This window comes from Anoplopoma fimbria, chromosome 7, assembly GCF_027596085.1.
Source record: "Anoplopoma fimbria isolate UVic2021 breed Golden Eagle Sablefish chromosome 7, Afim_UVic_2022, whole genome shotgun sequence".
NCBI classification, from domain to species: Eukaryota; Metazoa; Chordata; class Actinopteri; order Perciformes; family Anoplopomatidae; genus Anoplopoma; species Anoplopoma fimbria.
Window position 1 is genome coordinate 1,747,850 of NC_072455.1, and position 23,569 is coordinate 1,771,418.

Genomic DNA, 23,569 nt, shown 5'->3' on the forward strand with positions numbered 1-23,569 from the left:
AAAACCTCTTCTTCAATGACGACAAAACATTTGAATACTTCACCTTTGACTTTGTCCTTTTGATCAGCTTTTATCAATATTTTGCCATTTTTGCCAAAACACCTAGACGCCAAAGTCAAAACACATAGATGCCAAAGTCAAAACACCTAGACGCCAAAGTCAAAACACATAGATGCCAAAGTCAAAACACCTAGACGCCAAAGTCAAAACACATAGATGCCAAAGTCAAAAAACCTAGATGCCAAAGTCAAAAAACCTAGATGCCAAAGTCAAAACACATAGATGCCAAAGTCAAAAAACCTAGACGCCAAAGTCAAAAAACCTAGATGCCAAAGTCAAATAACCTAGACGCCAAAGTCAAAAAACCTAGATGCCAAAGTCAAAAAACCTAGATGCCAAAGTCAAAAACCTAGATGCCAAAGTCAAAAAACCTAGATGCCAAAGTCAAAAACCTAGATGCCAAAGTCAAAAACCTAGACGCCAAAGTCAAAAAACCTAGATGCCAAAGTCAAAAACCTAGATGCCAAAGTCAAAAAACCTTGATGCCAAAGTCAAAACACATAGATGCCAAAGTCAAAAAACCTAGATGCCAAAGTCAAAAAACCTAGATGCCAAAGTCAAAAAACCTAGACGCCAAAGGCAAAACACCACAACAGACAAAATCCGAGATGCCGATCGCAAGAAACGGCCAAAACACCAAGACGTTGACGTCAAAATACCACGATTGCGACGGTCAAAAAGAAAGATACCGACGTGACAAGGTCAAAAAACTTAACACGCTAAAGGGGGAAAAAATTACGTCAACCGCCAAAACTTATACTTCTTCTTTGATAACAATTAAACATTTAAAGACGTAAGACAAGATCCACTACTTCTGTTGTTACCTTTCACAATAAAAGCCCTGGACATCTACTATCTTAACTGTTTACCAGAGGAAACTCAAATTCACTAAAAGAAAAATTTGAAACTAAATTATCTTACAGTAGCTTTACTCTGTACAAAGGTTAACCTCAGACAGACGCTGCTCTGATTCAAATATATTCAAACCTTTATTGGCAAAGTCACACGAAGTCACATCCCTGTTAGTATTAATAGCTCTGGTATTACATTTCCTCTCGTTTATTCCTCACATCTCCGCTGTGTAAAGGCCTTTTAGTCCTGATAAATCATATTAAACACTCATCCATAGACTCAGATTTTGCCTCATAACCCTGATATTGAGATGTTTCCTTTAAATTCACACTAACTGATCAGATTTATTGATAATCACAAGATGAAAAAGGAGTTGATTTTGATATTGTACAATTAGTTTCTCCAACTAAATGACTTCCTGTCCAGTTCAAACCAGTGAAACAACCAGTATCTCCATTTCTTTTACTCTATACACACCTGAACACACCCTCATACTGTGTGTGTGTGTGTGTGTGTGTGTGTGTGTGTGTGTGTGTGTGTGTGTGTGTGTGTGTGTGTGTGTGTGTGTGTGTGTGTGTGTGTGTGTGTGTGTGTGTGTGTGTGTGTGTGTGTGTGTGTGTGTGTGTGTGTGTGTGTGAGGTGTGTGTGTGTGTACAGGTCACATTCCAGCTCCGGGCAGCTTTCCAGACAGTTTGGTCCTCCACGCAAATCCTGCCGAGTCAGCGCATCTCACACACACACACACCACACACACACACACACACACACACACACACACACACACATTCCTGGAGCTGCGGCAGCATTCCTGGAGTCTTGTGCTCGTCAGCAGGACTGGGGGTTTGAACCTGCGACCTTCCGGTTACAGTCGAGTCTCTTTATGCGGCCTGAAAAAATATATTTTTTATTCCTTCACGTCCAGTTTAAAAACGACACTTTGACAGAAAACATTAATTCAGTTTCCTGAAGGTGTGTGTGTGTGTGTGTGTGTGTGTGTGTGTGTGTGTGTGTGTGTGTGTGTGTGTGTGTGTGTGTGTGTGTGTGTGTGTGTGTGTGTGTGTGTGAGCACCTGTTCCTCATTGTGTTTTACAGTTTGTAAGGCGACACTTGAAGAATGTCAGTAAAACCTTCTGTGGTTTCTTTTCTCGCGATCCCCCGCTCTGTTTTTTCTTCCTCCTTTAGTTCCCGTCATCATCATCATCATCATCATCATCATCATCATCACATCTCGCATTTCTTTTTCATACGTGAGATACGAGACTTTGACGACATTGAGACTGTTGTCGTTCAGATACATTTTTTTGTCATTTTGTGGTTTTATTGCAAGAAAAAGGACAAAAAAACTAAACATTGAAAACAAAATGTTAAATAAAAGTTTAGTCAAAGAAAAAGCAGATTTCCTCTGACGGGTGTTGTTTTCACTGTTGTTACGTTAATATTTATATGAACATCATCTCATCACCGTCACCACGGTTACAACATCGTTCATTTGTTTTTATCGTGGCAGAAGTTGTTCCAGCGTCATTTCAATGAATTTATGAAAACAAATACGTGTGAGTGCAAAGTATAGCACTCCTCTTCCTCCTCCTCCTCCTCTTCCTCCTCCTCCTCTTCCTCTTCTTTCTCCTCTTCCTCTTCTTCCTCTTCTTTCTCCTCTTCCTCTTCTCTTCCTCTCCTCTTCCTATTCCTCTTCCTCTCCTCTTCCTCCTCTCTTCTTCCTTCCTCTTCCTCTTCTCTTCCTCTCCTCTTCCTTCCTCTCCTCTTCCTCTCCCTCTCCTCTTCATCCTCCTCTTCCTCTCCTCCTCCTCTCCTCTCCTCTTCTTCTCTCTCTCCTCCTCCTCCTCTCCCTCTTCCTCCTCTTCCTCCTCTTCATCCTCCTCTTCCTTCCTCTCCTATTCCTCTTCCTTCCTCTCCTCCTCCTCTTCCTCCTCTTCTTCTTCCTCTTCCTCTAACTGTTGAATCCTGATTTCTCCTCTGAGAACGACTGAGGTTCAGACGAACAGCGACTCATTAAATATTCATGAGCGCTAAGTCTCTTACACCCCATGCATTCATTATTGATGCACACACACACACACACACACACACACACACACACACACACACACACACACACACACACACACACACACACACACACACACACACACACTCTGTTTATAAAGGAACCTGTTGTTTGCTGCATTGCACCTCTCTAATGTTTCCCACCGGAAACAAACATCTTCTGTTTGGATCCTGTTTTAGTTTTAAAGTCTCTAACTTGGTTCCTGGTGAATAAATCTTTTATGAATATTAAGATGAATCTGTTTTAAGTCATTTAAATATGTACAATAGCTGCAGCATCGTTATGGTTTGTATTTATGACACAGTAGTGAGATAAAAAAATAGGTTTCTACTGAACTCTTCTCTGAATATGTTCACAGAGATGAAACATCAACTGCTGAAAATCAATCTTTCACACATTCCTCTGATCCTCTCGCTCTCTCTTTATTGATTCTTCACACACTTGTAGGCTAATCCAGCTAGCTCATGCTACACACACACACACACACACACACACACACACACACACACACACACACACTACAAACAGAGGCCACGTCTGACGGAGCCTTTGAAGTGGTTTCCTCTGTTTCCAGTCTGACAGTAGTTAGCTCCAAGCTTTAAACACACACACACACACACACACACACACACACACACACACACACACACACACACACACACACACACACACACAGGGAAGTGTGGGAACGGGTCAGCTGTTTTAATGCAGAACACACACACACACACACACACACACACACACACACACACACACACACACACACACACACACACACACACACACACACACACAGTCTCAGGTTTTACAAGGCCGTCTCAGTGGGGCTGCATACCACAGAAGAAGAGAGAGAACTTGAAGAGACAAAAGAAAAACACACTTTTTACTTTTATGTAGCTACTTTGAGAAGTACTACTTCAAAACATGAGTATTGAGATGTTTTCATAAAGTACTGAGCTTTATTTACTCTTATGAGGAACAGTTTTTGTACTTTGCTTCATCTCAGAGACAAATATTGTACTTTTTACTTTAGTACATTTGTCAAAACAGCTTTAGTTACTTTGCATTTTCTGATTATTAACACAAACTATGATGTTTTATTGTAGAGTAAACTAACCTGCAGTATATAAAGTCATTAAATAAGATGGAAATAGAGATTCTAGATAGACTAGAAAACCTAATTTTACTGCAGCAGGGATTTAGTGATTTTGAATGCAGGACTTTTACTCGTAACAGAGTATTTCAACACTGTTGTATTAGTACTTTTACTTAAGTAAAAGATCAGAGTACTTCTGATGTCGGCTGCAGAGTTAAACAGTTCAGAGCAGCTTCGCTCTATTTCCTTTTAAATGTTTATTGTAAGATCAAAAAAAAAACAATCATCTGTTTTATTTTGATTCAGAACATTTTCACTGAGTGTGAGGAAAAAAACTGAGTTGAACAAAGGAGGAAAAGATGAAACAGAAAGAGTGAAAAGTCTGATTTAAGACAATATGCAGGCTGAGACGGAAAGGGAAGGAGAGAAGGGAGGGAGGAAAGGAAGGATGGGAAAAAGGAGTGATTAAAGGAGTCCGAGATATGTGAACTGATTAAAGATTTACAGATTAACAGAGGTCAAAGGTCACCTGGGCCCTGAGGAGGCTGATTGACGGGAGTGAGGGGGTGGAGCCTGAGGGGTCGGGTGATTGACAGCTGGTGTAGGAAGCTTCTACCTGCAGCAAGATGCTTTTAATTTCCAGCCCAAACGAGAAAAAAAACTGTGTTTAATAATTTAACCTGGAAAGGTGGTGTTGGAGGAGGAAGAGGAGGAAGAGGAGGAAGAGGTTAAAGATGAGGAGGAGCAGGAGGAGGATAGATTAGGTAACAGCGCGAGGAGGCTGAACAGGTGAGAGAGGAGGAGGAGGAGGTGTTGTGTGTTTTGTCTTCAGGCTCTGAGTGAAGCTTTGACCTGTGTGTGTGTGTGTGTGTGTGTGTGTGTGTGTGTGTGTGTGTGTGTGTGTGTGTGTGTGTGTGTGTGTGTGTGTGTGTGTGTGTGTGTGTGTGTGTGTGTGTGTGTGTGTGTGTGTGTGACGACCTTTAGGGTCAATCAGCTGTGAGAGAGCTGTGACCTCCAAAAACCTCCTGCTGAGCTCGTTTCAGTCACGATTCTCCTCGTCTGGAGAATAAAAACACAACATTTCATTATAAAAGTACTTTGATGTCCTCTGGTGTATAGAAGTCTATGAGAAAATGACTCTTGATTTATTCCCTCAGTAAACATTGTAAACATGAGTTTATGGTGTTAAAAAAGATATATATTTAAAATATATATATATATTAAAATATATATATATATATATATATTTTTTAAAAATATATATATATTTTTAAAATATATAAATATAATTGAAAAAATATATATATATTTTAAATATATATATATATATATTTAAAATATATATATATATATATATTTAAATAAAAGTACCAGTCAAAGGTTTGGACACACCTTCTCATTCAATGGTTTTTCTTTATTTTTATTTTTTTCTACATTAATATTGAAGACAAATGTTTATGTGGTAAACAAACAAAATTATAAATATATTTTAAATATATATATATATATATTTAAAAAAATAATGATATTATATATATATTTAAAAATAATAAAAGCCTTCTTCCGGTCTGTGTTCGTTGTGACGTCAGAACGTCCAACGCGTCATAAAAAATCAGATACATTTGTTTCCCACAGAATTCTATTTAGAACCCACACACACACACACACACACACACACACACACACACACACACACACACACACACACACACACACACACACACTCCACCCCCTCCTCCCTCTCTCTCTCTCTCACGAGGCATAGAGAGAGGGAGAGAGAGAGAGAGAGACATAGAGAGAGAGAGAGAGAGAGAGGAGAGAGAGAGAGGGAGAGGAGAGAGAGAGAGAGACATAGAGAGAGAGATAGAGAGAGAGAGAGAGAGAGAGAGAGAGACATAGAGAGAGAAGGAGAGAGAGAGAGATAGAGAGAGAGAGAGAGAGAGAGAGACAGAGAGAGAGAGAGAGAGAGACATAGGAGAGAGAGAGAGAACAGAGAGAGAGACATAGAGAAACATAGGGAGAGAGAGAGAAACAGAGAGGGAGGTATGTCTCTCTCTGTTTCTCTCTCTCTCTCTCATAGAGGGAGGTAGAGAGTGAAACAGAGAGAGAGAGCCTCTCTGTCTCGTGGAGGTCGTCGTAGAGCTTCAGTGGATCCTGAAGCAGCACGAGCTCCGCACTGATCGATGGATGTGATTTTGTGGACCGACTCCTGATCTGATCAATCACACACATATATATATATATAAATATATAAATATACATACATATATATATATACATTTATTTATATTTATATTTATTTATATCCTCTCGGGACAGTCATGGGGTTCTACGGCACCTTGAAGCTGATCTTCTACAAAGTGAGTATTGATCCGGTATCGATCATTGATCACTGATCATTGATCTGTTATTATAGGATGTAACGGTGTCTGTGCAGGGACGGTGACGCTGCTTCCTCCCGCACAGCCGAGTGCGCTGCGGAGCACTGCAGAACCGAGAGAGAGAGGATGACTGATTATTGATTATTGATTATTGGTTATTGGTTATTGATCAGCTGCCTGTCAGTGTGTGTGTGTGTGTGTGTGTGTGTGTGTGAACCAATGAGCAAGGCATGGTGGAGGATCTGCTGGTTATTATTGTGATAAATAAGGTTTATTATAGTAGAATAACAGCTCGTATCTTATTAAATATATTATATATTGTATGCTGTATGCTGTATTTTTGGGGTAAAATATGCTGCAAAAATCTATAAGAATTATATTAAATCTATATATATATATATATATTCTTATTCATCTCCATAACTACAAACTGCAAGATTAAAACCTTAGAAATCATTATTTTTTGCGTCTTTACACCATGAAAACACAAGTTAAAGAGGAATATTACACATTACAGCTGCTGTAAACTGTATTTTAGGGTCAAATATTGTGCTAAAATGTATTTAAATCAACCTAAAATGAAGTATCCAATGCTTATTCATCTTCACAACTACAAACTGCAAGATTAAAACCTTAGAAATCATTATTTTTTGCCTCTTTACACCATGAAAACACAAGTTAAAGAGGAATATTACACATTACAGCTGCTGTAAACTGTTTTTTTGGGCTGATTGGGTGTATGAAACAGCAAAAATATATGATAATGATTTAAAATCCAACAAAACTTAAATGTATAATCCTTGTTTATCTTCACAGCTACAAACCAAAAGACTAAAACCTTAGAAATCATAATTTTTTTGCTAACTTAACCATGAAAACACAAGTTAAGGTGGGATATTACACTGTACAGCTGCTGTAAACTGTCAAATTGTGCTAAAATGTATTTAAATCCACCTAAAATCAAGTATCCAATGCATATTCATCGTCACAGCTACAAACCACAAGACTAAAACCATAGAAATTGAACTTTTTTGCTTCCTTACACTGTGAAGTGGAGTAGACTCCATTTTGGCTCAAATAAGGTGCCTAAAACAACAAAAAGTATCTGAAAATAATTTAAAATCAGACAAAACTTAAATATAAAATCCTTGTTCATCCTCACAGCTACAAACCACAAGATAAAAACCTTAAAAATCTAAATATTATGCTTTCAAACACAAGTAAAAGATGGATATTTACCTTTTACAACTGCTTTAATCTGCATTTATGGGAAAATATGGTATAAAAAACTGTTAAAATACTTCAAATCCTGCAAAACTTAAGTATAAAATGCTTGTTCATCCTCACAGCTACAAACCACAGGACTAAAACCTTAAAAAATAGCTTTTTTTGCTTCCCACCGCTGTGAAAATACAGATTATTACGGGTTATTACACGTTGATTATCACAGACTCGTTATAGAGATGATATAGCTTCAAAATGTAACATAAAGTCTGTAAATTACCTTTAATATATCAACTTTAAGTCTCTACAGTAACACTACAGTGATTCCAACGTATATATAAAAGTATTTAAGTGTTTTATTATAGAGATTTTCTCATAAAAACATCAGAGCTGAATTCTTCTGCTTTTAACTGTAAACACATTTTTTTTTTGTCGTATTTTTACCCTCAAGTGAAGTTTTTTCTCTTTTTTTGGGGCTTAATGAAATCCACACAGACGCGACATCTGTTATATAAAAAAAAACAGTCTGAAAATGAAAAGCAGATTATGAGTTTAGGGTTTAAGAGCTAAAAAGAGTCGTTGGAGGTCGTCGGTTCGATTCCGTCCTCGATGGTCGACTGACATTTATTAGTGTCTTCTTGTATTTTATTTTGAAAAGTGAACACAGATAATGCAGCAAGATGTGATGCAAACAGGATAGAGGACACACACATGCTGTCCTGTGCATCCTCGTGTGTGTGTGTGTGTGTGTGTGTGTGTGTGTGTGTGTGTGTGTGTGTGTGTGTGTGTGTGTGTGTGTGTGTGTGTGTGTGTGTGTGTGTGTGTGTGTGTGTGTGTGTGTGTGTGTGTGTGTGTGTGTGTGTGTGTGTGTGTAGCAGCCTCTTAGCGCGTGCTGCTCTATTTTAAACCAGTGCTGCACCGGCGACATTCCTGCGATTTTCTGCATTCCTGCGTTCATTCACTGACGGAGGGAGGAAAGAGATGGAAGGCTTTATTCAGACCTCTGGGTGGGTGCGTTCGTGTTCCCTTTAACAGCGTAGGTGTTTTCAGCGTCTCTGCAGTCACACGGTTGATCTGCAGTCTCTTCCGTCAACGACTACTTACGTCCCAGGATTGTATGTTTTGTTCATAAGGGTAAAAATATACAAAGTTAGATGCTTTATAGCTACAAACTGCAAGATTTAAATATTAGAAATGTACATTTTCTGCGTTTTTACATCATAAAAACACAACAAAAAGAGGGATATTTCACATTACTGCTGCTGTAAACGTCATTTATGGGTCAAATATGGTGAATAAAACAGAAAAATGAATGAAAATCAGGCAAAAACGTACTCTCCAATGATTGTCAGTCTACATAATACAGGAATAAAACCTTTTTTTTTGCATCTTTACACCATGAAAACACAAGTAAAATAGATTTATTTCACATTACTGCTGCTGTATACTTCATTTTAGGTCAAATGTAGTGATTAAAACAGAAAAATGTCACTCTAAAATGATTGTCTACATTCTACAAAAATATACATCAGACATGGTTTATAAAGCAGCAGAAATCTATGAAACTTCAGTATCTGATGCTTGTTTGTCTTCATAGCTTTATACTACAAGAGTAATACCTCATAAATTGACTTTTTTGCTTCCTTGTACAGTGAAAACACAAATAAAAGAGGAATTTCACACTCCACAGCTGCTGTAAACGTCACATTTGTGTTAAATATGGTGAATAAAACTGAAAAAATCTTCACTATCCAATAATTGTTAGGCTACATAATACAAAAATAATCCTTGGAAATTGACTTTTTCGCTTCCTTACACCATTCAAACACAAATAAAAGAGTGTTATTCACAATACTGCTGCTGTAAACTTCATTTTTGGGTCAAAAATGGTGAATAAAACTGAAAGAAATCTATGAAAGTGATTTCTAATCAGAAAACTTCAGCATCGGTTGCTTTTTTGTCTATATAGCTACCAAACTACAACAATAAAACCTTCAAAATGTACATTTATTTGTGAATATGTGTTTTATTAAAGCGATACTACACATTAAATCCTCCTATCAAGTTAAAGTTTTATACATTTTATTATATTTCAATAGATCTCTCCTCACTGTCTCTCGTCGTTTCTTTCTCTTTCTACGTTTAGATGAAGAGGAAGTTGGATCACGGTCCAGATGGACGTCCGTTTCCTTCGGGGAAGAAGCACTGCAAAGGAAACGGATACCTCAGGTAACGGAAATCAGAACGACTTTAAACCTAAACTTTATTAACCACATTTTAAATCACAGCTCTAATTTTAGTATTTTTAAATCTTTTTGTTTTGTATTGTACTTTGAAAAGCTACTCAGATGCTAACCGTCCTGTCCCCCGTCCCCCCCACAGTCCGGCCAGTCTGGTTCAGGCCACCACGCCGACCACGTTCGGTGACCTCCGGTTGGCCAACGGGCACTCGGCTCAGCGGCGCCGCGTCACCTCCGGACCGCCGCCCTCCGGCCTGCAGGACTGGCTCCATGTCTTCCAGGTGAGAACACACACGATCCTTCCTACCGCCACAACATTTAGCTCACTCTAGTATTTAATGTTTCACAATTCTCCCTTTTCTTAAACTTAACAAAGTATTTCACCATCTTTTCCAAAACCTATTAAAGTATTTCACAATCTTTTCCTAAAAAACAAGTAATTCACAATCTTTTCCTTAGAACCAAGTATCTCACCAAACGTGAAATTTAGACTTTGTACATTGATATCTCCACAGTGGCTAAACAGATTTTTACCATTCAAACTTTATTTGAAACATCTATCTCTGCTCATTATTTTGCATTTTTGAACTGCGAAGATCACCCCAATCAAACTCTCACAATGTACGTTTATATCAAGAGACACAGGACCCTGGTTATGCCTGTTTATCTAAAGGAAGCATCCAAACATGGTTACGTTAGCGGAGTAACATTGCAGCTAATGTTAGCTTCATTAGCTCGATAGCTACCACAACATCTGTCATTTAGCTGAAAATAAGAAGCTGCTTTTGTTTACTTCATTGTTTAAAAGAATGTCTATGAATTTTGATGGTAAATCTGCCGCCATTATTGTTGTATAATTAATGATGTGCCGGTAACAGTAACTTAAAGGGGGAGGGGCTTTAGTGAAAGGTTAATTATGGTACATATTTTGAACTTATCATCCCACATTATGCAGCTTGTTTTATAACAGATAGTTGTTAGTCTTTGATGGGTGGAACAAACTGCAGCCAGATAAAATGACAGAAAAGAAAACACAAAAGTCTGTGTTTGAATATCTTCCGCTTGCTGCACATAAACACTGAGCGTTAGGAGGAGTGCTGCCTCCCAGCTGTTCTTATGTAATGCTAGTAAAAGGAAAAACAACATACAAGTACAAACAGATGCTCAGTCACATGAGAAACATGGATCTGTCTTTTGTAGCTCAGGGAGGAAGTTAAAACGATTTCAAGTCTTTGAAACAGACAAATAAAAACATGGAAATCAGACTTTGTTTTATTCTCAGACACACTGAAATAAACAAACATGCTCTTCATCCTCTTCCTCTTCTTCCTCCTGCAGGCCTGGAGCGGTCCAGAGAGGCTGCTGGCTCTGGACGAGTTGATCGACAGGTGTGAGACCAGCCAGGTGAAGCACATGATGCAGGTGATCGAGCCTCAGTTCCAGAGAGACTTCATCTCCCTGCTGCCCAAAGAGGTAAACCACATATACAGTCATATAACTTTATTTAAAAACAGAGTGATTTGACAGACAAAGGAACCATCGAAATTATAATAATATTGATTCATTTTGATAAAAAAATGTAATATATAAGACATTAATATAAGACAATATAAAGACTTCATCACATAAAATAAATGTGTTTATTATTAAAGTCAAAATTAAACACTAATGAAATAATACAAACAAATAATACAATAAAAACTAAATCAAAAAATATTAAAATATTATTATTATTATAACAATAATTATAATTATTAATAATAGCAATTAAAGGAGGACATCATTTTAAATAAATATATCATTATTTCTATTATTTTTATTATATTATATTTATTAAGGTAAAATGTTCATTTGAAACAATAAAAAAAATCTGTACAATAAATACATAATAATAATTAAAATAATAATAAAAAAATAATAAAAGAATATGATTATTATATCATAATGTTAAATATGAGAAATAATAATAAAAATGAAAAATTATAAAAATAAAAGCAATGAAAAGGTGACATGACATGAAAGCCATTTTGTAAAAACGTCTCTGCTATATATTTTAAATTCAGACCCAGACGTTCTTTAAATGTGATTATTAAAACATTAAAATAAAATCAGTGTTTTGTGTGTGTGTGTGTGTGTGTGTGTGTGTGTGTGTGTGTGTGTGTGTGTGTGTGTGTGTGTGTGTGTGTGTCAGCTGGCTCTGTACGTGCTGACCTTCCTGGCTCCCAGAGACCTGCTGCAGGCCGCTCAGACCTGCAGGTACTGGAGGATCCTGGCTGAGGACAACCTGCTGTGGAGGGAGAAGTGCCGCGAGGAAGGTAAACAAAAAAAACACTGAACGCAGTAAATACACAGTACACCATGTACTGGCTGTACTGTGTATTCTGTAACTTCATTTAAATTTTTTATGTTTAGTCTGTTTATGTTTCTGTAAGGGATTCTTAACCCTGACATTTTTTTATTTATTATTTATTATTTATTATTCATTATTTATTATTTATTATTCATTATTTTGACAATCATCTTTAACTTTATTTTTCATATTTTTTATAATATATTTTATATTATTATTATTATTGCGCTAAAACCAAAAGCAACAAAACTCACTATCTCCTTCTGAAGATTTAAATCATTTTTGATCACAGACACACAAAGTTTGTAATATTTCTGTGAATTTAGCAGGTTTAAGGTGATAAACTAAAGGTGAATAAGTTGTTGACATATTAGAGTCAAAGGTTTTAAGGAAACCAATTGATGATATCTCTTTGTATCACTCCATAAATCAGGAAATTCTGTCAACAACCAATTTTCTCCATGTTTTTTTAATATAATGTTGCATAAACCAGGCTATGAATGACATATGAACAAACCCCTCTGTAGAAACCTTCAGAATATAGAGAGTTTGGTGAATGTAAGAGCTACTGAAGTGGAGATTTATGGATCAGAGTCTGAGCAAAAACTCATTTTTATTCTTATTTTGAATGAACACAGATGTTTTAGAGAATGTTTGTTTGGAACATTTGCAAGTCTTAAGAAGATGTATTGGTGAAAATCAGTCGTCTCCTCCTTCGCTCTCTTTTTTCTCTGGCACATTTTGCTGAGTCGCCCTGAGAACATTCTTTAAAATTAGATGAAGCTGTTGTATATTTCCTGTTGTGAGCTTTGAGAGGAAACAGGAACTCTGTTGGTTTGTTGTTGAAAAATATAAACAACAAAAATACAAACAGAAAGTGGAGCTCACTGGATGTTCAGTTCTTTCTCACCTGAGTGTAACATGCAAATACAGCTACACACAGCCAGTCAGTCACTCCTTCATTCAGCGCAATGCAGTGGCTGTGTGTGTGTGTGTGTGTGTGTGTGTGTGTGTGTGTGTGTGTGTGTGTGTGTGTGTGTGTGTGTGTGTGTGTGTGTGTGTGTGTGTGTGTGTGTGTGTGTGTGTGTGTGTGTGTGTGTGTCTGTCTATCCCCGGGCGTTCTGCCAGTCAGTCGAGATTCAATGCCAGCACTCGGCAGTCATACCAATGAGGCTGCGTAGCATTAGACATACTGATGAAGCTCCACCAGCCTCAGAAATAATCCTGATTTGTATTTTTGCTCCGCTGTTGGCATTAGCCGGCACCAGGGGAGAATATGAATGCAAAAAAAACTAACCTGCATTTAGCAGAGTGCCAGTTACATACTAATGAGAGGTAGCTCACAGGACAGGAAGTGAACCGCTGCATGTTGAGTTTGTAACAAAAGGAGTTCTATTTTATCTTATAAATCTTTTTGATAACATAAACATTCTTAATTTGCTTATGCAAAATACCAAACCACATAACAGCAAGTGGCTGACTCACGGAGGTGAGGTTTTGCATTGACAACTAAAACGAGCAGTGGAATAGTAACATTAGTAACATAACAGCGTAGCAGAAAAGCATGGTGGAAATTACAAGCTAGCAAGCCAAATTATTAAATTATAACAATTTATTGCTTTGTCCAAACACGCTCTTTCACAGTGTAGGGTAACACATTGCTATCAACAAATAATTGACAACTTTGTGCTTCCTGTAACCAGTGTAGCATGAAAGTATGGTGGAATTAGCAATACAGCTAGCTGCAAATGCATAAGATTTAACAAATGAATGCCCTATCCATTAATTCTTGTCACAGCGTAGAAAAACACATTGCTATCACCAGATGATTGACAACTTTGTTGTTTTTCAGGTAACCAGTGTAGCATGAAAGCATGGTAAAATTCACAATCTAGCTAGCTTACTAGCTAGACCCCAAACAAGTACATTCTATCAACTTAATGCTTCATCCACACACTCTTTCACATCGTAGGAAAGCACATTACTCTCAACAGATGAGAGACAACGGTTGTTTGTAGCATAAAATCATGGTGGAAATGGCAAGATAGCTAGCTAACTAGCGGCCTGGCGGGCTGCGACAATTCTTCTTGTCTTCTTATATTGATAAGCGTAGTTGTTTTGGGAAGAAAAACAACAGATTCACATGTAAGAAGATGTAAACAGTGGATTTTTGCCTTTTTTCCTTACTGTCCCTCCTCCTCTCCACAGGTGTGTCAGAGTATGCGTCGTGTCGTCGCAGGAAGTGTGTGCGTTCAGGTGTGGCGGTCAGTCCGTGGAAGTCGGCCTACATCAGACAGCACCGCATAGAGAACAACTGGAGGAAGGGGGACACGGGAGAACCCATGGTACACCGTCACACCGATTCAGCTGAACCGAGTGTTTGATGCCAAAACACGAACAGAGTGTCATTAAATCTGTCTTTTCTTTACAGGTGCTGAAAGGTCACGACGATCACGTGATCACCTGTCTGCAGTTCAGCGGCGACCTCATCGTCAGCGGCTCCGACGACAACACGCTCAAGGTCTGGTCGGCCATCACCGGAAAGGTAGGACACAGTGTGTCGGCAGAGACGGACGTATTGATTATGTAGATTTAGGGTTTTCTGCTGTTTCGGCCAGAATATATATGTTTGTGTGTGTAGTACAGCAAACAGTGTAGTACTATTTTACTGGTCAGTGTACTTTAGATATCAATAGATTTGGTGAATAACAAAAAAGACATAATAGAAAAAAGACACATTTACAATAGAAAATTAAATTGGAGGAGCTATATGGTTTGTCTAAGAATGTGCAAAATATTTACTGGGGGATGTGAAAAAGTTCACAGTCTAAGTATAATTATACTATATACATATTTCATCCGCTTCAATTATACTTTAACGCTGTTTTCACCTCAGAGTTTGACTACCTGCTCATTTGTGTTTGTGCGCGGCTGAATTAATCTGGTTTACTACAGCGGTATTTACCCTAAAATATACAGATTATGCTTTGATTTAATTGCAAAACATCAATCAAAAACATGCCGAATTAACTTTATAATGATGCTGATTTGTAAAAAGTCTGAATTCATGTTTTTTTTAGTCTGTCAGCAAGACATGCTTGTTTTCTGAATGGAGTTTGGATCGATCCGTGCTAGGCTATGCTAACGTTGTAGCTGCTCCATTGACACTCAAAATAACTTCTCATAGGCGTAAATACGACATTGACATTACTGTTTTTATACATATATATCTACAAAAAAGTATATAAACCCACCAGCATGTAAGATGTTAATTATTGAAAGACGTGTTCACAAACGACAATAATTATTTCTTCCATTTCTGATTGGAAAACGTGAGGACGTCAGTGACGACTGATAGGCTTTTGCGACAAAGCGTTGAAAGATTTCAACTTGAATTTCGTGCAAAAGTTTGAGACGTATAATGTCAAATGGTGCTTTTATTTTGAAATTGAATTGTATTTGCTGTTAGTGACATTCCTAGAAGCTATGCTTTTATTTTGTAAAAGTAGTATTTCTACAACCATTGCCAGTACGTCTTGTTTTATAATGATGATTCCTGTCATCAGTTTGTGAAAAGTCCAACCTGTCCAACATGAATTTGTTCCAACACTTTTACATTCTTGGTCAATGAATCAGAATCAGACGAACGTCAATTAATCCAGCTTAACATGTTGGAACAAGACTAAAGAGTCAGGAGCTGAAAATGAAGCAGCTGAATGGAATTCATCATTCATAAATGTTATTCTTCACACCTTTTACGACTGTGACCTGTTAACATGTCTGCAGGGGGAAATTACTATTCCAGAAAAACAGTGTGCTTTTATTTTGATAATCAAGTAATCAAAAACATGCATTTGCTATATATAAAGACAAAATAATGAATTGTTTATCCAAAATATGATGTAATGTTGCACATAAAAGTCACCCTGCTTCATGAATATAATAGAATAAAGTAGAGGCTTTTTAATGTAGCTCAACCTTACTTAATAGATTACTATACAGCTTATGTGGCTGAATAGAACAGAAAGCTGTAGAATCGAGTGGATTAGTTGGAGGCGGACCAGTTGTGTTGGTCGGGGTGTGTCGTTGAGACGTTATTTAAACAGCTTCTCTATACACTGACAGCCTGAGGCGCCTCTGTTTAACTCTATGTGTGTTAAAGGTGCAGAAGAGGCTCGTTCTCTTTTTAAGCGAATATGTGTTTTAGCAGCCGAACGCCCTTCCTGTCTCTACTCGTATCCGCACGTTAGAAGTAGGGTTATATAAGGTACTTCTCTGTGTCGGTGTATTTCCTACAGTAGATACAGCAAATGTACCGCTGTGGATGTATTTTAGACAAAGTTTAAGTGTATGTTATATTTCCCCACCCTCCCAAAAACATCCATCTACCAAATTTTTGCAAAATTGGTGACAAGGGGTGCCTGCGAAGCATTCAAATGATATTAAAAGACAATATATGCCTGTTTAAAACAGCCTTTTAAACTCTGCTGCAGTCTGGAATTAGATACAGAAGTATCAACTGATGTACCAACAGACAACTTGTTGAAATTAGTAAATTAATCCTCAACCCTGAACATACAATCGTTTTTTGTAGTTTTTTTTTTTCTATGGGACTACAAGATTAATTTCGTTGCACAAACCCTGCTGTACAATGACAATAAATAAATTGACATTGAACCCTATAAAATGCTGTCAGACAGTTGTTCTAACGTGTAACTAAAGCTGTCATCGATGCTCTCGTCAAAGCCACATGACTCCATTGACAAAAATTGATTTTTTAGCTCGCAGAACTAGAGATGCTAGTTTCTATTAAGTAGTTTGTTTGTGTTGTTGTGTGACTTTGTGGAATCTAAACAAACCCTTTTAAACACCAAAGTCACACAATAACACAAACAAAATAACCAATAGAGGCAGAGATAGTACTATTGTTAAAAAAAAAAACATTGACAAAAACAGTGATTTTAACTTAGCAGAACACAGGAGTTGCTGGTCTACTGCTACCTCTATTAGTTGATTTGTTTGTGTTATTGTGTGACTTTGGTGTTTTAAATGGTTAGTTCAGTGTCCCCACAGTCACACCATAACACCAACAAACTACATTATAGAGGCAACGGTGAACCAACAACAACTGTATTCTATGCGGTAAAATTACTGTAAAATTACTGCATTTTATGATAGTACACACTTTTACTTTAGTACTGTTTGGAATGCAGGACTTTTACTTTTCGTGGTGTTTTCTCAGTGTGGTATTAGTACTTTTACTGCCGTACAGGATCCGAACACTGGTTTCGGTTGAACATTCTTTAACCGGACACACCTGCTCTCTCTCCTCCGTCTAGACCTGCCCTTTAGTGTGTGTGTGTTAATGTGTGTGTGTTAATGTGTGTGTTAATGTGTGTGTGTGTTCCTTGCAGAAACACACACACACACACACTCCCACATCTCCAGCCCGGAGGGATGACGAGGCGTGTTTCCGCTCGTCTGCTCTTGACTTTACTATCTGGTTTAGCAGGACGTGATAATCGCAGTAGTAACACTGAGTTTCTGTGAGTACTGCGGTATTCTCACCCCCCCTCTCTGTTCTTTACTGTCTCTGCAACAGTTGCCAAGGCAAAAAAAACAAAAAGGTTTCCTCTGTTGCCTCGGCAACCACCGCTACAACACCTTCAAGGTGAAACTGATTTCTTTCTCCTCGAGGGAAGCTGTGAAAGTGGAACAAATAAAAAAAACACACATTCAGAACACACTGTAAATTAATTTGCGGATTGATTTAATGTGATTGATTATGTAATTATGCTCATTAAATGGGTAATGAGTGTAATACATAAGTGAATTTATTATTTTTAATACGTGGTTTTCTGGTTCTCCTTATTAATTTTTAACTGAATTTATTTATTTTCTATAATTAAATCAGGTTTTTTAAATTCGTTTAATTAAAAAACTACACAAAAAAATCTAATCTTATTATCATTTAGTGGTTTTGATCACACTGATGTTTTTATTAATTTAGATTTCATTTATTAATTAATTATATTTATAAGGAAACACCCAACGACTGAGTGTTTTACGTCCATAAAGTTGGAGGGTTCAAATCCTACATTTCCCAGAATGCACCTGTCTTTCTTTCGATCCTCTCTTTAGAAACAACGTCTTTCTAACTTTGTGCCAGTTTTGAACACAGATTTTGTTAAAAAACTGTTGTTGTTGTTTCTGAGCCCTATCTTAAGATAACCCCGATGACATCACTATGACCTCATCGTTCTAATGACATCACACCTCTAAGGTCGCGGTCTCCTCTCTCCGTCTCTCTCAGTGCCTGCGGACGCTGTCGGGTCACACCGGCGGCGTGTGGTGCAGTCAGATGGCCGTCGCCACGGTGATCAGCGGCTCCACCGACCGGACGCTGCGCGTGTGGGACGCCGAGAGCGGCGAGTGTGTGCACACGCTGTACGGACACACGTCCACGGTGCGATGCATGCATCTCCACGGCAACCGGTAATACACACAGACACACACACTTTGGGAACACCTAACATTTTTGCTGCATTCATTTCCATGACAACCAGAAAAAGACTCACACACACACACACACACACACACACTTATTATACACACATTTAGATCCATGCTCACTAATAACACAAACTCAAATACACAATAATAAATACACACACAAACACCACATGTACGCACACACATATACACACAACATAGACACTGCATTTACACACAGACACACACACAATACAAGAAAACGCACACATACACACACACCTACACACAACATTCAACATGCATGAAAAACACAAACACTTCTACACACAACATACACAATAATTAAACACACACACACTACACACAACATTCAAAATGCATGAAAAACACACACACACCTACACACAACATACAACATGCATGAAAACACACACACACCTATACACTACATAAACAATACAAGAAAACACACGCACGCACCTACACACAACATACACATGCATGAAAACACACAAACACACATACACACAACATACAAAATACATTAAAAACACACACACACATCTATACACTAGATAAACAAGAAAACACACACACGCGCACACACCTACACACAACATGCATGAAAACACACAAACACACATACACACAACATACACAATGCATGAAAACACACACACATCTATACACTAGATAAACAATACAAGAAAACACACACACACCTACACACAACAAACACAATGCATTAAAACATATACACACATGCTTGGTACAAAAACACACTTATACACTAACCCACACACACACACACACACACACACACACACACACACACACCACACACACCCCCTCACTCTCATGTCAATAAGACAAACTCCAGCCTCCCTGATTGGCTGATTCAGCGTTAACCTCTCCCCCTCCTCTCTGCCTCAGGGTGGTCTCGGGCTCCCGGGACACGACGCTGCGCGTGTGGGACGCGTCGACGGGCCGCTGTGAACACGTGCTGACGGGTCACGTGGCGGCGGTGCGCTGCGTGCAGTACGACGGGCGCCGCGTGGTGTCGGGAGGATACGACTACATGGTGAAGGTGTGGGACCCCGAGACGGAGGCCTGTCTGCACACACTGCAGGGACACACCAACCGGGTGTACTCACTGCAGGTACACACACACACACACACACACACACACACACACACACACACATTACATTATATTACATTATTACATTACAGTCATTTAGCAGACGCTTTCATCCAAAGCGACTTACAATAAGTGTATTCAACATAGGTATTCAAGAGAACTACTAGTCACCAGAAGTCATAAGTGCATCTCCTTTCTTAAACAAGCATCCTAAAGCATAAACCAGAGCAAAAGTACAGAAACAAACTAATATGATACAATAAGTACAACAAACTAATATGAATACAATAAGTACAACAAACTAATATGAATACAATAAGTGCAACAAACTAATATGAATACAATAAGTGCAACAAACTAATATGAATACAATAAGTGCAACAAACTAATATGAATACAATAAGTACAACAAACTAATATGAATACAATAAGTGCTACGAGGAAGGCTCAGGGTAACACATATTACATCATCGCCTCGAGTGATGTCACTTGAGTCTATGAAAGAATGGAAGTTTGAAAATAAGAAGTAAATGTGAAGATATAGAAAGAAATGATGCTGAAAGCTCCTACTAGCATAACACACATGGAGTATTCAACAGTTCAGATGCATTATGGGTAATGTAGGCACCATGGGTTCAAACAGGAAAAGCAGAATTAAAAAGATGATATCTCTGTTTCTGCTGCATCGATTCTGATACTTTTTTAAATGTTAGGAGAACGGAGAACTCCTCTTTTTAGAAGTTAGATACTCAGATACTCATTAAATCTTTTTAATACATTTTTGGGGGAAAACACCAGAAATAATAGGAGAAAATATCTGTTTTTCCAGATCGTTCTGTTCATCTCGAGTGAGTTTGTGTCTTTGATTGTGAAACTAAAAATGTCTTCTGTCGTTGCAGTTTGACGGTGCGTTCGTGGTCAGCGGGTCGTTGGACACTTCGATCAGAGTCTGGGACGCAGAGACAGGTAGAGACACATTTCATTTAAATAATTTAAGCATGTAAATATACTTTTGGTGTTTAGTTACCACCCACAAGGTTGATGCAGTTACATTCATGCTGAATATATTTGCAATATCAAAGAAATATGAAGTCAGATTAAACCAAAATAAATAAAGGTTAAATTACAACAACGAAAATACGAATTCCTTGAAGTTAAAGTAAACAAACCTCGTACCTGTCCCGTCCAGGTGGGTGTGTCCACACGCTGACGGGCCACCAATCGCTGACCAGCGGCATGGAGCTGCGTGACAACATCCTGGTGTCCGGGAACGCCGACTCAACAGTCCGAGTCTGGGACGTCCGGACGGGACAATGTCTCCACACGCTGCAAGGTGAGGACAAAAAAAACCCACTAAAAAAACAAAGAGGAGAGAGCTGATGTCAGCTGATGTGTTTTTTGTTGAGTCAGCACAAAAACAATCAAAAGGTCTGCAGTCCTCCGGGAGGAAGAGAGGAAATGTAAGAGGAAACAGCAAACAAAGACGAGAGAGAAGAACAGTTTATGTAAATAAAACCTGAATTAAAGTTTATTTTTGGAGATGAGGGGACAAAGAAGTGATGAAATAAAGATTATTCATTATAGAAACTGAGGAGGTGAAACAAAGTAAAAGTACTAATACTGCAGTGTACAAAATACTCTGTTACAAGTAAAAGTCCTGCATTTAAAACTTTACCAGTATTAGCATTAAAATATACTTATAGTACTCATGCAGAATAATATATATTATATTATAATATTATTAAAAATAAATTGGTATTAATATTTATGGATTATGATTAAGGAAAAACCTTTATTTAGTTGTGGTCTATTTTAATAATCAAGTACAACTATTGTTTAGTTCCAGCTTCCAGCCTTTTGTATTGTTCTTGTGTTTGTCTTATTGTTTTGTTATCAACACATTTATTTATTTTATTTCTGTTTTTATATTTATATATATATTTTTCTTGATTGTGTGCAAAAAAAATTTATATTAAATAAAAATAAATGTATTATAATAATCATAGTTATTTAAGCGGTGTAAAGTTTTATAATTATCTACCCTTTTATTTATGTATTTTCTCTCATTTTGTGTTTTTATAAACTAAAAAAAAAATCTTTATAAGATTATGTTTGCAAAAAAATAGAGGAAATTTATCTAGTTGTGGCCTTGTATACATTATTTATAATCATCCAGCAGGATTTGCCTCTCTGTGTAATTAAGTTTGTGTTTGCTGGAGTTTAGAACCTTTCTGTGTATATATCCTGTTTATAGATGTTCTATATTTGTTTACTTTGAGCTTCAGGGTGAATAAAGTTTCCTCTCGTGTCTCCTTCAGGTCCCAACAAACACCAGTCGGCGGTGACGTGTCTTCAGTTCTGCAGAGGTCTGGTTCTGTCCAGCTCCGACGACGGGACGGTCAAACTCTGGGACCTGAAGACCGGAGCCTGGCTGAGAGACGTGGTGGCCCTGCAGAGCCGGGGATCAGGTCTGGACCGCCAACCAAACACCCCCCAAACATACAAACACACCTGTTACACAGAGAGTCTAAGACTGTCCACACTGCTACGTTTACATTTTAAAACACATATCATTCGCATAAGTTTGGAAACAAAAAACAACAGCCTTGATTATCGATCGACTACCAGGTTAATTCAACATTGATAAATGATTACAGGTGTTGCTGACCTTGTTGTCTTTACTAGCAACTATTGTGGAGTTAAATTCTGCATTTTATAATTCTACTACTGCCGACATGCGGACGAATCAGCTGTTATTGGAGCGATTAGCTAGCGGAGTGTCCAGGGGCGTTATTAAACCTATGGAGTAGACATTTGAAGTCTCGTTTTTTGGCTTTCAGGAGGACGATGGACACAAAACAGAGGACTTATTAATGGCTATTTTGTTCTGCAAAACTTTTGTAAAGTTCACGAGAAACTGTAAACGAACAAAAGCATAAATGCTCTCCAGTAGGACGGAGACAGAGAAGGAGAATAATAATAATAATACATTTTATTTTATTTGTATAGCTCTTTAAAAGGAACTCAAAAGCACTTTACATGGAAAAGACAGAAACAATAAAATAAATAATGTAAACAATGTGAACAAGGCACTATTGGTGTGGATGTAGTCTTAACCAATCACCTCTCTCTGTTCTCGTCAGGTGGCGTCGTTTGGCGAATCAGAGCGTCCGACACGAGGCTGGTTTGCGCCGCCGGCAGCAGGAACGGGACGGAGGAGACCAAACTGTTGGTGCTCGACTTCGACCTCGACGACGGGAAGACGGAGACGGAGTGAAAGGACGTCGCCGAGGACGGAAAAAAGATGATGGGACATTTTATTCTTTTTGACCAAAGTCGTGACTGGATTGACAGCTATGAATGTCAACAACAACGGTTCTGATTGGCTGTCGGACGGACAAAACAACATGGACACCAAATGATGAGAACGTTGAATGACTTCAAAATCCGGCGACACATGAATGTTTTTTTTGGCGGACAGACGGACGGACGTGAGTGATTTTTAAAAAACGTTTCGCAGAAAAAGTTTTTCGGACGGTTGAATGTAACGAACGGAGAGATCAAAGGTGACTTTTACCGCTGCTGAACCAATGAGGAGCTCCACGACGAACCCGATTCCAAATGAACCAAATGTTGAGCAACTTTTTGAGGCAACGTTGCTTTGT

At 38.1% G+C, this 23,569-nt stretch overlaps 1 protein-coding gene across 1 annotated transcript in view; it reads left to right on the forward strand.

Annotated features, from left to right (window-relative positions):
- LOC129093398 (F-box/WD repeat-containing protein 7-like) overlaps positions 1–23,310 on the forward strand; it is a 28,327-nt gene extending 5,017 nt beyond the window's left edge. Inside the window, exons 3-14 of the mRNA XM_054601413.1 lie at positions 9,825–9,907; positions 10,061–10,199; positions 11,257–11,391; positions 12,110–12,233; positions 14,477–14,613; positions 14,700–14,813; positions 18,582–18,763; positions 19,697–19,922; positions 20,804–20,870; positions 21,094–21,237; positions 22,223–22,372; positions 23,048–23,310. Of these exons, the coding sequence (XP_054457388.1) occupies positions 9,825–9,907; positions 10,061–10,199; positions 11,257–11,391; positions 12,110–12,233; positions 14,477–14,613; positions 14,700–14,813; positions 18,582–18,763; positions 19,697–19,922; positions 20,804–20,870; positions 21,094–21,237; positions 22,223–22,372; positions 23,048–23,181 (1,635 nt within the window). The 3' untranslated portion in view covers positions 23,182–23,310. The remainder of the gene's footprint in view (positions 1–9,824; positions 9,908–10,060; positions 10,200–11,256; positions 11,392–12,109; positions 12,234–14,476; positions 14,614–14,699; positions 14,814–18,581; positions 18,764–19,696; positions 19,923–20,803; positions 20,871–21,093; positions 21,238–22,222; positions 22,373–23,047) is intronic.
- The last annotated feature ends 259 nt before the right edge of the window (positions 23,311–23,569 follow it).